We start from the raw sequence: 15,176 nt of genomic DNA on the forward strand, positions 1-15,176 counted from the left end.
TAGTTTTGCACCTGCCGCTGTCACCCACACGTGGGAGCCGCGGCCCACGTGCTGCCGTGGACCCTGATTTTCACGCCGTTACCGTTAACCCCGCAAGGTCCGCCTCTCATGACATCTCAGACGTGTAGTCTTGGTTCTAGATGCAGGCTATCAGTACACATTCTTTTTTGGCTACCAATAGTGGCCTGATCCGACGGGTACATTAACGGGAATTGTACGCACTACTACTGAAGCAGCGGATCTGGGGGCCTAGGCTCCTCTTGAACGAATGGCACAAGCGCCAGACGCGCACGAGGCTCGGTGATTTCCATTTACACCTACCTAAACCTGCTAGTATACTGTAGTGCTTATCTGTCGTTTAATCAGGGCGCAATGCTCAGCATTATTATGAGGGTGGTCGTAGTTGGCTGTGCGATCTCAAGCTTTCCATCTCTCAACATCCGCCATCTTTCCTCTAACAATGCCGGGCAGAGACCATACCGCAGAAGCCGAGACATTCGACTTCATTCTCGTAGGAGCTGGATCAGCGGCATGCTTGATCGCGTCACGTCTCTCGCAGCGGCTGCCCGATCGCCGAATCCTCGTTCTGGAAGCCGGAGAACATGTCCGCGACGACGCCATAGTCCAAACGCCTGGGCTATCGGCGAGGCTGATGTCATCTGAGTACGATTGGCAATACATCTCCGCGCCAGAGCCGGGTCTGAACAACAGGAGGGTGAAGCATCCGAGAGGGAAGCTGGTTGGTGGAACCAGTGCGATCAACAGTCACAGTGTGGTGTTTCCCAATCACGAATGGCATGACCGTATCGCGAACGAGCTCTTGTCGGACCCGGGAAAAGAAGTATGGGGCGCAAAGAGCATGGGAGATTGCTACAGCCGATGGCAGGCAGAACATCTCGACCCCAAAGTGGACGATGGCATAAAGACATCATACCCGCGTACCATGGACTTTCTCCAATCTCGCTGGTTGGAAGTCTTTGAGGAGCTAGGCCATCCGACGGGCACTACAGGATTTGCCGAGAGCAATGCCGGCGCAGTCACTGTCACCAATGCGATCGATTCATCGAAAGGTGAGCGAAGCCATGCAGGTCAAGCATTCCTAGAGCCCGCCTTGAAACGGGGAAATGTGGTAATGAGAACTGGCATAAAGGTCGACAAGATCGCTTTTGACGAGGCGTTGACCGCCGAAGGCAAACTCAATGCCACGGGCGTTCACTTCACACACGAAGGCGAGGAGTATCTGATTGATGGTCGAGAAATTATCCTCTGCGCAGGCGTATTCGAGTCTCCTGCGCTATTGGAACGATCAAGTATTGGATCCAAAGACGTCCTCGCAGCCGCGAATGTCCCGTTGTTATACGAGCTTGCTGGCGTCGGCGAGAACCTGCAGGACCATCTGAACTGCGGTCTGTCCATCGAAGCTGAGGACGACACTCCAACTCGTGACGATGGATTACGAGACCCCGTGGTGCAGAGGGCTGCAATGGAGGAGTACGGGAAAAGTCGCACGGGTCGACTGGCGGAGGGAGGAGCATACAGTTTCGCCTTTACACCACTGCAGTTACTGGAAACCCAGTCAGAGACGGAGGAGCTCGTTACAATGGTCAAACATTCCGTGGAAGCAGAGAGTAACACAAGTCTAAAAGCCCAGTATTCTGTCATCCAAGAAGCCGTCGAAAGTCCGAGCGAAGCAACAGCCACCACATTCATGCTGCGTTCACAGCGTCACAGAGACCAAGAATCAATGCCTCCAAACACACCATCTGTGGTCGATGGCAACTACATAACCGTTGTTGCCATGTTGGCGCATCCCTTCTCGCGCGGAAGCTGTCATATCTCTCCTGATCCTTCACTCAAGCCAGAGATCAAGTTCAACTACTTGTCGCATCCACTTGATGTAGAAATCTTCGCCCGCCATCTCCGTCTCATTGAGAGGCTTTTCCAGAAGCCTGTCTTTACGGCCATGGCAAAGCCGAACGGAAGGCGGCTGCCTCGAAGTTTCCCTCACCCGGTAACATCGCTTGACGATGCGAAGGGTATCCTTCCTATCAACTCAGCAACGAACTATCATCCATCTAGCACTTGCTCGATGATGAAGGAAGAACTAGGGGGCGTTGTTAACGAACGGCTGACAGTGTATGGGACGAAGAATGTGAGGGTTTGCGACGCTAGTGTTTTGCCGATTATACCACGAGGGAACATCTTGACAGCCGTCTACGCTTTCGCTGAGAAAGCGGTGGAGATCATATGTGCGGAAGCGAAATCGGACTTTATCAAACCCTAAAGACGGTCGGTCCTAAGTCAAACATTGGGTCTCTTTACGAATGTAGTTTGAAAGCTCACTGTAAGGCATGAGTAAATATATTTTCGGTTACGTATCAGCTACCCTTATTCTATGCCCTCTTCTTGATGATATCCGCAGCCTTCTCCGCAATCGCGTACATAGTGGCCTGTAGATGCGTCGCAGGAATCATCGGAATGATACTTGCGTCCACAACACTCAACCCCTTGACTCCATACACCAGCAATTCATCACTTACACAACCGCCAAGCCCCTCAGGCATCATACTGCAGCCACCACTGGGGTGCGCGAATGTCGGTTGTAGTGAGCCCGAGGCAACACCGCCCTGGATGATCTCCTCATCGGTTTGGTACTGAGGGCCAGGAGCTGTCTCCACCGGCTTGTATTGTGCCAGTTCCTTGGATGCCCAGTGTGCGCGGTTGTATCGTGTAAGGGCTACCATAACATCTGCATCAACAGGGTTCTGGAACGTGTTCCATTGGACGATCGGATAGGCGGCAGGATGTGTGTTGTTGAGTGTGATGGTGCCTCGTGAGAGGGGCTTGTTGTTCGCGATACCAGAGAAACCCCATGGCTGAATGACAAGTTCACCTACAGCGGCGTCAGTGCCGGAGAACTGCTTCGCGAGGATGTCGCGTTGCTTCTTAAAGCCGGCAAGGAGCTTCTTGTCTTTTGCGTAGCGTTCAGGGAGGAAGTTGGAAGCTACTTGAGATCGTATCTTGGCAACAGTCTTCTTGAACGAGGAATCGAAGTGTTGTAGTGCGATGAAGACGAGGCCGTTGGCTTTGCCGACAGAGTATGGGCCGGTGCGCGACTTCAGGTACTGATCGTAAGATGTTTGGTTGAAGACTGAATCCGTGCTGAGTGCGTTCATGTTCTCTGGGTTCAGATTTTGGAGGTCGAAGTTCATGTAGTTGGCAATGTGGTCTTGGAAGTTTGAACCCACGGCTGGAAGATCCTAGGAAATGTCAGCGCAGGCCTCAGAGATATCACGACCATCCATACACCCCATACAAGGAAAAGGTTAAACGTGTCTGCAGCCTGCATCTACATAGAAACCTGCGAAGTAGGTGCCCTAACGTCGATGTAGGCTCTAGACCTGTCATATCTTTCCGAGGTTGACGTGCTTACCTTCTTAACGATGACACCAGCAGCTGTCAGAACGTCTTTCGGACCAATGCCAGAGTACATGAGCAAGTGTGGCGTGAACACGCCACCAGCAGCAAGAATGACTTCTTTCGCGGCAATGGCTTCGACTTCCTTGTTGGTGTCTTTTGGGGTATACTTGACGCCCGTGGCGGTTAAGGCGCCTACTCTGTTCTTCGAGAAGGTAATCTCATCGACATGAGTGTTTGTCAACAGCTTCAGGTTCTTCCTCGACACAATGGGATCGTAGTACGCAGTGCGCGAAGTACTACGCATAGCGGTCGCCTTGTTAATTGAGTTTGGTGACCAGTAGTGACCGACAGGCTCTGCGAAGCCCTCCTGTGGATGTGGAATGTCGACATTATCCCAGGAGTGATAGATAGTCTTCATGTCAGGGAATTGATAGTCCGGTATCGACACCTTCAGCGGGCCATTGCCGTAAGCCTTGGCATTGTAGGTGATACCAAAAGTCTTGGTTGTCTTCTTCGAAGGCGCACCGAAGTCGTTGCTCTTCATGAAATATGGTTTCAGCCCCTTCCAATCCCACCCTTTGTTTCCGAGCTGACCCCACGCGTCGTAGTCAGCATCAGCACCTCTGTCAAATTGCATGCCGTTCACATATGACCCGCCGCCGACGACGTTGCCGACTGTTACTAGGAAAGTTTGGTTGCCAAGATTGGGAACGGGCGCGCTGTAGATGTCGTACATAGCAGCGAGGTTGAGGCCGCCGGAATTACCGGGAATGCTGGATAGGGTGCTATTGCTGAGCGCGCCATTTTCGATGACCAGGACTGTCTCTGTGGACAATTGTCAGTTTATTGCTTGAAGCACCTCTGTACCTGTCATTACTCACTATTGGGATCTTCGCTTAGTCTGTTCGCAACGACCAAGCCCGTGGTGCCTCCTCCAACAATGACATAGTCGTATGTGGTTTGGGCCGATGCGACTGCCAACACCGCAGCGCCATAGAACGAAGCAACGATGAATGAATGCATGTCGGAATACGTATGAGATGAACGAAAGATACCACAAAAACAAAGTCGCTTGCTGACCCGTGCGGATCACGGCTGGTTGCGAAGCTGAAGGATTGACGGCTTGCAGAAGAAACCGTGAAGCCTTCCTGGCAACGACTTAAAGGCTCTCATCGCACCGCTGCTAAGAGATCGTCATGCGTGGTACGGTCTGGACATGTAGACCCCTGGCTTCCATCGACATTCGGACGCATGTTCATCTGCCGGCCTTACTGTGGGTTCTCATGGATGGCTAAGGACCTGCGCCTTCGAGCGATAGATCGTGGCAAAAGGCCGGGTCAACACATGGCGGCCCCAGGGGTGTCAAACATCGGAGGGAATACGCCGGAAAAAATCTGACATGTAATCGAAGAGGCGGCGCATTGCTAGTCATGAAGATCAGTGCCATGAAAACGGGATGTAGTGCCAGTGGTGCCAACCCCGTGGAAATAACCTTGGAAGGGTACGCGGGGCGCCTGTCGGGCCCGTTCCCACGCGCAACCGGCAACGGAAGCTACGAAACGGTCCGGCTCGTGGAATCGCGATGTTGCGACTACGTGCTCAATCAATAGTGAGGGTAATATATATCGTTCCCTCTTCCACAAGAGCCTTCCTTCGCAGCTGCGCCGCCAGAATGCTGCGTGTTCTCCACGTGCCAGTCGGGGAGCTCTCTGCACGCTCAATCGGGTATAGCGCATCTGACATCCCACCCACGCGGGGCCAAATGCCGTCCCAGAACTTCAACCGAGCCGCCTCGCCAGGAGCGGGACGCAAACCCGTCTCCATCTGTTGAGTTACTCCTTCTTCCGAATACACCGACATGCATGAGCTCCGCCCGGGCAATACCAGTGAGGTTAGTTTATGTCGCGCCCAGCACGCACTCGTTTTGTCCAAAAAATGTGCAGACAAGAAATGATACGCTGCTCAGCCTCATACTGTGCTTGCGGATATTCCGGATCGTAGAATGTCGCGGCCTTCGGATGTTAGATGAGATAAACAGTCCGTTCTTCCACCACAGCTGTCTGCCACATGCTGAGTTCGACTCGCCCCTCACCGATCCGCTCGGATACACGCCGCAAGTCAGTCTTAACGATCAAGCAGATCACATAAAGAGGCTCTTCGCTATCTCCCCAATTGAACTCTCGCGCAAGACGCACCAGCTCAATCCTACATGCCCCGAGGACATTATGGGTTAAGAGATCTGGCCGAACTTTGCGACGTTCCGAGTCATCGCGAGAAAATAATGCTTCCTCCAGATCCGAGAAACTTGCAACCTGAGTCTCCAGTAGAAGAAGCTTATCCAAATCACTTGCTGACAGCTGTGATGTATCAAAGCCGAGTGCGTGGCTCTTGTGATCACTTCTTAGCGACGGAATATCAATCTTACACAGGCCGTCGTGCCCAATACTACTCGTCCTGCGGCCATAAAACTTCTGGTAACCCTTCTCTTGAGGGTGTGGTCTCCGCCAACCCAACCAGGACCAGCTAGGATAGTCGGGTCGTCGCTCCAATGCTTCAGTCCCGAAGTCGAGACCTGCCAGCATACGATTGGTAGGTGTAGCCCAGAAGAACTCCGTGTCATTCTGCTCGAGCCACGCTATGACACCTCTGCATGCATTGAGAGCATCGGAATCGTACGTAAGCTCAAGCTTGCAGAAGCACTCCACGAAGGGCAGGAAACTGAAATTCTCTCCTCTCGGTGATAACGCTGGTAAAGACATCCGAGTCGAAGCTTTCGCGTGGCGGAGACCCCGCCCGCGGTAGTCAAAGTCGATACTTTCGTCGGTCCATCCATCATTACACTGAAAAACCACTCGATTTTCCAAGAAAATCAGACATCGTCTAGAGAATATATGTTCCTGGAACGTCCAGCCACGTTGAGTCCAGCGTGCGTTCTCCAACTCAGTTCCTAGTGGTGGCAAAGGTTCAATAAGGGCCATGCTTCCAAAAGACACCCTATGTTGCGACATAGGACGCGCTATCGACACACCGCTGAGGCCTGTCCATGATGAATCGGCACAGGCGGCTACGATAGTCATGACAGCCGCGTCATAAATCTCCGTCATCTTGTCCAGATGTCGTGGAAGATCTGGCGCATCTTGGACCAAGCAGAGAGCGTCAACCCAGAGGTACTGGATGCCGAATTCGATACAAACCCTGATGGCGTCCTTGATCGTTGTTGGCACCTGATTCCACCGTTCCCTCAATGCGTTGGGTTTTGACATCTTTTCCACGTTCATTTGGTGCAACTTTAGTTGTATCAGATGAGGTGGGCCCCAGACATAGCTCAGTGCAGCGTATTTCGTTGGCAACTGCTTCACAACCAAGCACATTGTCTTCACGTCGATCAGCCGAAGTGTTTTCCACGTGTATGTCTCGAAGCGGCTCTCCCAACAATCGAAGTGGGTACCATGCGGATCCTCGGAACACTCTCGTACCCACGATGATAACTCTGTGAAGTTACAGTACGGCTTCAAATGCCTGCCTCCCCATGTGTATGTTGTCCGTGGTTCTGTTCGAGAGGACATGGAACCAGACTCTGGCAACAGAGTGATCCATTCGCGACCAGAATTCGCTACCGCATCATCAGAGTTAGAGTCAACGTGCGATGATTGGGTGGCATGTCGCTCGGTTATCCGTAGATACACAGCCCCTAGGTACCTGGTCAACGATTCCTTTTTGAACTGCGCAACCAGGTCTTTCTCTGAAGCTGAGGTAGTCTCTTCTTTTATCTGACCTCGAACAACAAGTAGACCGACAAAGAAGCTACACATTGGGCACTTCTTCGCGAGTCTGAGTGTTTCCAGAGAGCGAATATCCCAGAGCGTTGATCTCGAATTGTCTTTAATAACTCCATACTCATAAGCGGGATATCGTCGACCAAGAAACACCGTAGAAAAGTCCCATTGTGCGCAGAGTTCGCACAGTTCTGCTGACTTCGGAATATCGCTTTCGACCTTGGACGTCAAATGCAGAAGCTTGTTCAGCCAGGCGGTAATGGTGCGCATCTTCAGAAGTCTTCGATAAAGGCGCTACCATTCGAGAGACTTAATCAGCAGTAGGATAACAAGATATCGGAAAAGTTGTGGAGATGCTTAGGAAGCAACGAAGGCTGCGCCTGTTCTTGAGTAAGAAGAGGCTGCACGGCTGGCTGAGTCGAACCGCCACAGGCAGGCACGTTTCAGGCCAGCGAACCCAGCCTCATCAGGACCAGCGAACTAACCCGGCCACATCGAGTTCGGCCAGCATCAACAACTCTTCATACACAGACAAAACATGCGCATTCCAGCTTCGCAATGCCGGACGAACGGGAATCGTATGTCTATCAAGATTCTTCCCCGTTTTCCACGGGATCGGATTTCCTCCGCGAAACAACACCGATGACGTTCCCGTTGATTTCCCCAAGCCCGATTGGTGGAAATGCATCAACACGAACATTACAAGCTACCCCAGACCATCTCCTCTACCCCAGTGACCATCGGCCCCGAAAAGGAAATTATGGGGTAAAATTCCGATCAACTGTCATCTAGAAGGTGAGCACCGTAGGGATGAAGGAGATTAGTTCATGGCTATATAAGTAATAAGCACCCTTCATTTAAACCGGCAGGTGAACTGTCAGCTCGAGATTCGATATCCCATCCATTTCATCTCACAGCAACCCAGTCGAACAGTATCATCATGCATCTCCCATCAACCCTCGCTTACTTTGCCCTCCTCGCCACATCCTCTGCTCTGCCCTCCCCTAAACCCAAGCCCAGCGCCCAAAAACCACCCTACTTCCTCCTCGCCGGCGACTCAACAACCGCCGTACAATCCGCAGGCGGCGGCGGCTGGGGCACCGGCTTCCTGACGACAACGCTTCAAAACGGTGCTTCAGGCACGAACTACGGCCACAACGGCGCAACAACCGTATCCTTCCGACAAGGCGGCGACTGGGCCACCGTGCTATCCTCCGCGAAAAACGTGTCAAGCAAATACACGCCTTATGTTACGATTCAGTTTGGACACAACGACCAAAAGCCCGATAAGAACATCAGCGCCGCAGATCTCACAAACAACCTGATTGCGTATGTGAACGAAGCGCGGGATGTAGGCGCAACACCCATCCTCGTTACATCGCTAAGCCGACGCAACTACGACGCCGACGGGAAGATCAAACTAAACCTCGCGGATGTGGTTGCTGCGACGAAAGAAGCGGCGAGTAAGAGCGGCGCGGGCATTATCGATTTGAATGCGGCAAGCACGGCGTATTTGAATGCGATTGGCGCGGAGAAGGCGCATACGTATAATCTCAAGGCGGATGATAACACGCATTTGAATGCGGAGGGGAGTGTCGTGTTTGGGAATCTGGTGGCGATGTTGTTGGATGATGCGGTGAAGAGCGTGAGGAAATATGTTAAGCCTGTGCCGAGTGTGCAGATGGCGCTGCAGAAGGGTGTTTATATTTTCCCTGCTGTTTAGAGAGAGTGGAATGGGCTTTGGCTATTCGCTGATACAGCATTGGAAGGAAGGAAACTATCAATGCACTTATCGCGAGCCGTTGTCCTACTCTTCATCTTCAGGAAATATCCGGCACTGAAATTTACCATGCTCATTCTCTGTTATCCCCTTGTCGCGTATACTACGCACCTCTGCTAAACTCTTTCCTTGTTCCACAGCCATCTGTACCCTATAATGTACCTCCTGAAAGTTGGTACTATGATAACAATGACAGACGTTCCACTCGTAGTATGGTAACAGCTTATAGCCACGGCACCGGCGATCGTCGAGCACAAGACCGATATTTCGCATGAGTTGAGGGTACCATAAGATATCGACGACTTCCCCAAGCGTTACTCCGTTCTCACTATGAATTGGAAATTTAGTGTGAAGAGTCCGGACGTCCTGGGAAGAGCACTGCTCAGTCTTCAGATTAACAATCAAGCGCATGACTGGAGGTTGCGTGGCGAACATTTCGCGCCATGTTGCGGAGCTCCTGTCAACATGAGGCTTCTTACAGTGCTTTAGTAGCTGGTAACTGATGGTAAGGTCGACTTTCGGGTTTGCTGCATCACTGTGGTGTGGTATGCGATAAGTACGGAACATCTCAAGTAGCGGATGAATTTCCACACCATCCCATGGAGTAGCCGTCACATCAGGAAGCTGGCGTGGGTCATCCTGTAAGATGACAGCTTCCAATTTCATCTTATGAGGGAGCCTGTGATCGATGTAGATTTCGGCCTCTGGCCCGGATGCAGCTGGAGGCGTTACCATGTCTTGAGAGCGGTCTAGACACGGGAGAAACATACACTGGCGAATGTCATCGACGTCCATGGCGAAGGAACGCCATTCTCTATTGACAAAGGAGACGCGTAGCAAATCGAAGTAACCAAGACAGGGATTACTGAAGATCATCCGCTTCAATTCGTTCGGAAGGTGTGCACTAGTTGGGCTAGACATGACTAAGATGATGCTGCTAATCGTTGTCAGTAGGAGTATTAATACATGATCACGGATTGCTCCACTGATTATGAGCAAACTTGGACACACCCAAGCAGAGCACGACCGGAAGTGGTCATCGCTCTTCCGTGGCCGTTATCCAAGTTGATTCGCTCCGAGTCTGTACAATAGAGGTAATTCGCATTGAATTGAAAGACAAAGTCAACAGCCTCTTCACATCCTGTATCGCAATTGGAAGTTGAACTGACATATCTTCAGGCACCTTTCTTCCGGTACAACCCTCGCTCGTATCTCGCTCTCCCGCCGTTGGTTTCATAAATCGTATTCGTTATAGCCGCCGTAATAGCCCCTTCTATTCTGTTCCTTCTGTTCCTCCGAATTCTTTATGGTTTCTTCTCCTTCGTCAAATGTGTCATCATCAGCCCAGTGGCGTTCCTTCTTCTTTAGATGCCTAGACCAGTAAGGTTCTCTCCAAACATTCTCCACAAACGTGTAGGTGTAGTTGTAAAGACGGCATTTCTCTGGAGGACCCTCCGAACAATGCCAGCCAGCACAGCTTCCATCGTTGGGGATGAGACCGATATTATACGGTACTCGACCCTGGCAAGCACGGTCCACGACGTCTCCTATAGTTACTCCGGTCGGGTTTTCCAATGTGATGCAGAAATAATTGGACTGGAGAGCACCATGCAACTGCCTCGGACAGTTGTAGTATTCCACTCTGAGAAGCAAGCGCCGGATTGGGGGGTAGGTGATGGGCACTTCCCGCCACTCCGCGCCATCCTCCTTCATATGCGGCTTGTTACAGTGCTTCAATAGCCAGTAGCTGATCTCCAGATGACCTGGACGCCGCAATCCCAGCCGTTGGCTCCTCCAATTGCCTCCATTTGTGAGCAAGGAAGGTAGCCGTTTAGGAGTGCGGAACCTTGGAAGCAGCGGATGTAGCTTCAAATCAGTCCACGGAGTACCTTGTAAAGATGCTCGCTCTTTGTTTGTAGAGTCTGGCAAGCCCTGAAAGATACTCATTTTAGCGACTGGCCCGCTTGTAGATGGTAGTATCTTTGCATTCCCAGTTTTCGGAAGGCGTGGCAGAAACATGCTCTGGCGGATATCATTCGTTTTATAGATGATGTCATGCCACTCTTTGTTTACCAATGAGGAGTGGAACAAGTCGTTGTATTCAAGACATCCATCGGTAAAAACCAGTACCTTCAACTCAACCGGAAGAGCTGTAAAATTGGATTCGCACATGGTTGGCGTGTTGTGGGTAACCTTCGGCGGCGCAAGCATTGATATATGAACGCAGAGAGCTTTGCCGATTGTGAGCAAACTTGAACGGAATCACAAGATCGCACCATTCGTAGCATGTTCCAGATGCTTCATTTTGAGTCTTGCTTAGATCTTGAGCAACAACATCTGGGTCTTATAAAAGTGATTCTAGTAACGTTGTGAGCTTCGACGAGGATGACCGCCAGTCTCTACTTCCGTTGCTTAGCATCACCGCTAGGCGCCTTTGCGGTACTCTTGCCCTCAGACTTCTCCTTCTGCTTTTTCTCAGCCGCCCTCTTCTTTGCGCTTTCTTTCTCAAGAATCTCGATCGTCTTCTCACTGCTCTCCCAAAGCTTCTTCTGCAGCAGTTCATCATCGATCTCCTTCCTTGTCCATATCTTTCTCCGACATTCCTTGAGGAAGTATGCCCCTTCTCCACGACCCCATTGTGCCTCCATAGCCGCGTATAAGAAGGTTTGTGCGCCTTGGTCAGGGCTCTTCAACACAAGCCACCACAACGGCCATGTAATGAGGTATATCGCCAGCCCCCACAGCGAGCCGAAGGTAAGGTATCGCCGCATGCCGGGTGTTCGTGACCAGCCCGGGTCGACCATGATTACGCGTGCGTTCATGGGCTGCTTGTCAGGACGGACGTAGTTTGAGAGATGCTTCTGGAAGGCTACGGCGAAGGTCATGAGGGCGAGCTTGGAGGTTGCGTATACGGTGGAAGGGGTGAAGTCGAGTTGTCCAGGGTCGCTCTTTCCGTCTGTATTTGCTTTTGTATCGACACCTGGCAACTTTCCGCCCACGTATGCCGGGCATGTACCGAAGATAATTCGGACGTCTCGGTCGGGAGGCTGAGCACGTAGTGCTGGGCTGAGTATGCTCAACAGATGGAAGTTGGCCATGTAGTTCAGCCCCCAAGTAGACTCCAGCCCGTCTTCGGTCTGTGTTGCCTTGCCTCCTGGTGGTGTCATTGTGTTCGCGCAGAGGACGATTGTGTCGAGACGTCGTGGCGGTGCGTTGTCGACCCATTTGGTTGCAAACTGACGTATGCTATACAGGTCCTCGAGGTCGACATGCTCGGCGGTGATAAGCTCGTTGCCTGTCTGGGTTCGGAGGTCTTCGATGTAGTCGACGAGGAAGGGGTCGACAAGGGGCTGTCGAACCAGGAGAACAATCTGTGCACCTCGAGTTGCCAGGCCTCTTACGACCTCAGCACCTATGCCAGCAGTGCCTCCCTAGACATTATCAGTACAGTAATTCAACGCATGCACATAGCTCAAACTTACCGTCACCATAACCACCTTGGAATGCATGTTCCTCTCCGATCCATTTGTGGCGCCACTGAAGAACCATTTCAGCACGTACAAGACTGCACAAACAGAAGCGAACTTCAAGACGGCCCAGCCGTATGGAATGGAGTCGATGCCCTCGTCGAAGGCTGTGGCCAGGATGTTGACGGGCATCTTGGCTGTTGGTGGGACGGGAAGCGGGAAGGTTCAGGAACGCGGATCTATGGTGGCTCGCTAAGCAGATCGGATCCACGTAGCGTCATAGCATGTGATTGCGCGTCGAAGGTTGTCGCCTGGCTTCACCACCCACATCTCACTTTCACCTCGACTTTTCTTGCCCGGCGGTGTCGCTCCTTCCACCGCCGCAAAACCTTAAATCCACGACGTCTTGCCACCACCACGCGCACCACGCGCACCACGCGCGATTCGCAACGAGACCGCCACGATGTCCGCTCCCACCACAACACCGACCGCGGACGAGTACGATGCCGACGAGCTTCTTGAAGAAGATCCTGATGTCTCCACAAAGCCTTTCGTCGAACAGCGCGCTTTCGGACGCGGTCTGTGGAAGAACCCCATCAAATTCGTCTCTTCCGCCCCCGAAGTACAGCCAGCACCCACATCCACAAACGGCAAGACCATGGCCGAGAAGTATCTTGCCATAATGTTTCCCAATGGTCAGCCGCAACCAGCACCCGAAGCATACCCTCGATGCGGCATATGCGGCGAGCCCGTCAAAGAGACCGACCAGCGCATACATTACCTAAGCCCTGCACACCAGGCAGCACTTCCGCGAGCGCCCATACCCTCCGCGATCGATCGGACAAGAATGGGACTGAAATACATGGAGAAGCACGGCTACGATGTCGATGCGCGACAAGGCTTGGGTACGAGTGGTCAGGGCATGCTCTTTCCGCTTGTTCCCAAGGAGAAGCGCGATAAGCTGGGCTTGGGCATAGACAAGAAAGAGCACATCCAGAGGAAGTCGTTAGGTGGCGCAAGCCGTGCAGACGTCAGAGAGGGCAGGCTCGATGCCGGCAAAGTTAGGAAGCTTGCCCAGGTCCAAAAGAGGAAGGATGCTAAGTTGCAGAGGATGTTCTACGGCAACGACGAGGTTGAGAAGTATTTGGGACAGCTAGAGGGCTGACACACGACTGATGATTGACGACCCATGACGACGTGTGTTACTTGGTCGTTCGGATTGTCTGATGGCGACTTCGCGTCGCGGCGCATTACCGCCAACCATCGGATCCTCCTCTTTCGGACTATACATCGACGGTCGGGCATGCCGCGTGCCACAAATGACCGACTACGATTCACGAGTATATTGTTAATGTTCCTCATAGATTTTGCTTTACAAGCGCATAGCGCTGGCGTTGGTTTGGTTCGCGTTCGAAGATACCCGTGGCTCCACAATCGAGCCCCTTTCAACAACATTTCCTTCAACTACGTCAAGAATGAATACATCGTATCCACCTCAGCAACGACCAGTCAACGTGAGCCCTGGGGTTATGTCAGATTTACCGGGGCTGCTTCTCCAACCTTGTATTTTCTGTGGTTGCCCCACCATGACAGTCATCCGAAATCTCCGAAGTGGAATTTTTACCCCACCAAACTTCGTCTGCACAATGCTAACATCAACAGCATGGCTTGTGATACTCGGACAACATAGAGGAGTGTTGTTGATGTTCTCCCTTCATATTCCGTCAAGATTGGCAAACCTCCATCGAAACAACCAAACATCGGTCGCTTAGCTCAGTTGGTTAGAGCGTGGTGCTAATAACGCCAAGGTCGCGAGTTCGACCCTCGTAGTGACCATTCTTTTTGCGTGCGTAGGCTCTTGTCGTCCAGGAAGGCTTGCCCGCGAAGTTAGACCTTTTTGGCGGAGCAAATTGGTCCAAAATGCATATTTTTGGACTTGAAAGCAGCACCCCTTTAGGTCTGCATGCATTCTCCAGTCGATACACAATGGAAAGTAAACTTAAGAAGACTGTTTCGTTATTACAGTTTTGTTTGGTTTCATTGGTAAGAGGCTCCGGACTTGGGTCCACATCTGCAGCGTACCTCGGAAGTCAGCGCACATCGCGGTAATTACCCACATTTCAAACAGCGATGTGTCACTCGACCAGCACATCGATTCGACACGGCCTATCAAATTCGCAGTTGATATTTCGACTATTTTCCGCTCCACACGCACTCCACCGCTCAAAACGTCGACATTATATATATTTTGCTGGAAGATTTTCTCATCAATCAAGCAGCATCTCTCCGGTGCAGCGGTTTCGCAGCAGGTGGCATCCTATGTCACCATTTCAAGCCTCCCCGCAAAAGCCTTCTTGGTGTAGTTGGTTATCACGTGGGTCTCATATCTTCATATATGACTGTTCGACAGAGCAGATATCCCGAGGTCAGCAGTTCGATCCTGCTAGAGGGCATTCTTTTTGTCAGTCGCGGCGTCAGCAAGGTATACAGCCCTGCTGGTGTCGACGACGTTGAGCTTCTAGGTTTTTTTATTTTTTACATTTGACCATGTCAATTGCGTGACATGGATATTGCAGGAGATGTTGCATTTTTTTTACCTCCCTAATTGCTTCGCACACTCTCCTTCTTGACGAACAGGCTAAGGTGTTACTTACACGTAACTTGTAGAGACTTTGAAATAGTAGTGATTTGCTAGCTGCAACAAAGTACAATTTTAGCGGACTACCGGACTCA

At 51.7% G+C, this 15,176-nt stretch overlaps 5 protein-coding genes and 2 non-coding genes across 7 annotated transcripts; 5 read left to right on the forward strand and 2 right to left on the reverse strand.

Moving 5' to 3' along the window:
* Positions 1 to 460: 460 nt before the first annotated feature.
* On the forward strand, positions 461 to 2,284 carry J4E90_006238 (uncharacterized protein; the record flags this gene model as incomplete). Its single annotated transcript, XM_051435787.1, has 1 exon — positions 461 to 2,284. The coding sequence occupies one exon, from the start codon at positions 461 to 463 to the stop codon at positions 2,282 to 2,284; it is 1,824 nt and encodes a 607-aa protein (XP_051290645.1).
* Positions 2,285 to 2,393: 109 nt separating this feature from the next.
* J4E90_006239 (uncharacterized protein) lies at positions 2,394 to 4,443 on the reverse strand (the record flags this gene model as incomplete). Its single annotated transcript, XM_051435788.1, has 3 exons — positions 2,394 to 3,260; positions 3,434 to 4,245; positions 4,302 to 4,443. The coding sequence occupies 3 exons, from the start codon at positions 4,441 to 4,443 to the stop codon at positions 2,394 to 2,396; spliced, it is 1,821 nt and encodes a 606-aa protein (XP_051290646.1).
* Positions 4,444 to 8,136: 3,693 nt separating this feature from the next.
* J4E90_006240 (uncharacterized protein) lies at positions 8,137 to 8,919 on the forward strand (the record flags this gene model as incomplete). Its single annotated transcript, XM_051435789.1, has 1 exon — positions 8,137 to 8,919. One exon carries the CDS (start codon positions 8,137 to 8,139, stop codon positions 8,917 to 8,919), a length of 783 nt encoding a protein of 260 aa, XP_051290647.1.
* A 2,456-nt stretch (positions 8,920 to 11,375) lies between these two features.
* On the reverse strand, positions 11,376 to 12,635 carry J4E90_006241 (uncharacterized protein; the record flags this gene model as incomplete). Its single annotated transcript, XM_051435790.1, has 2 exons — positions 11,376 to 12,407; positions 12,459 to 12,635. 2 exons carry the CDS (start codon positions 12,633 to 12,635, stop codon positions 11,376 to 11,378), a joined length of 1,209 nt encoding a protein of 402 aa, XP_051290648.1.
* Positions 12,636 to 12,906: 271 nt separating this feature from the next.
* Positions 12,907 to 13,608, forward strand: J4E90_006242 (uncharacterized protein; the record flags this gene model as incomplete). The annotated part of the gene is made up of 1 exon (XM_051435791.1): positions 12,907 to 13,608. One exon carries the CDS (start codon positions 12,907 to 12,909, stop codon positions 13,606 to 13,608), a length of 702 nt encoding a protein of 233 aa, XP_051290649.1.
* A 597-nt stretch (positions 13,609 to 14,205) lies between these two features.
* On the forward strand, positions 14,206 to 14,279 carry J4E90_006243. Its single transcript has one exon. It is a non-coding gene; the product is annotated as a tRNA-Ile (tRNA).
* Positions 14,280 to 14,791: 512 nt separating this feature from the next.
* On the forward strand, positions 14,792 to 14,896 carry J4E90_006244. Its single transcript has one exon. It is a non-coding gene; the product is annotated as a tRNA-Met (tRNA).
* The last annotated feature ends 280 nt before the right edge of the window (positions 14,897 to 15,176 follow it).

This window comes from Alternaria incomplexa, assembly GCF_024043165.1.
Source record: "Alternaria incomplexa strain BMP 0042 chromosome Unknown scaffold_8, whole genome shotgun sequence".
NCBI classification, from domain to species: domain Eukaryota; kingdom Fungi; phylum Ascomycota; class Dothideomycetes; order Pleosporales; family Pleosporaceae; genus Alternaria; species Alternaria incomplexa.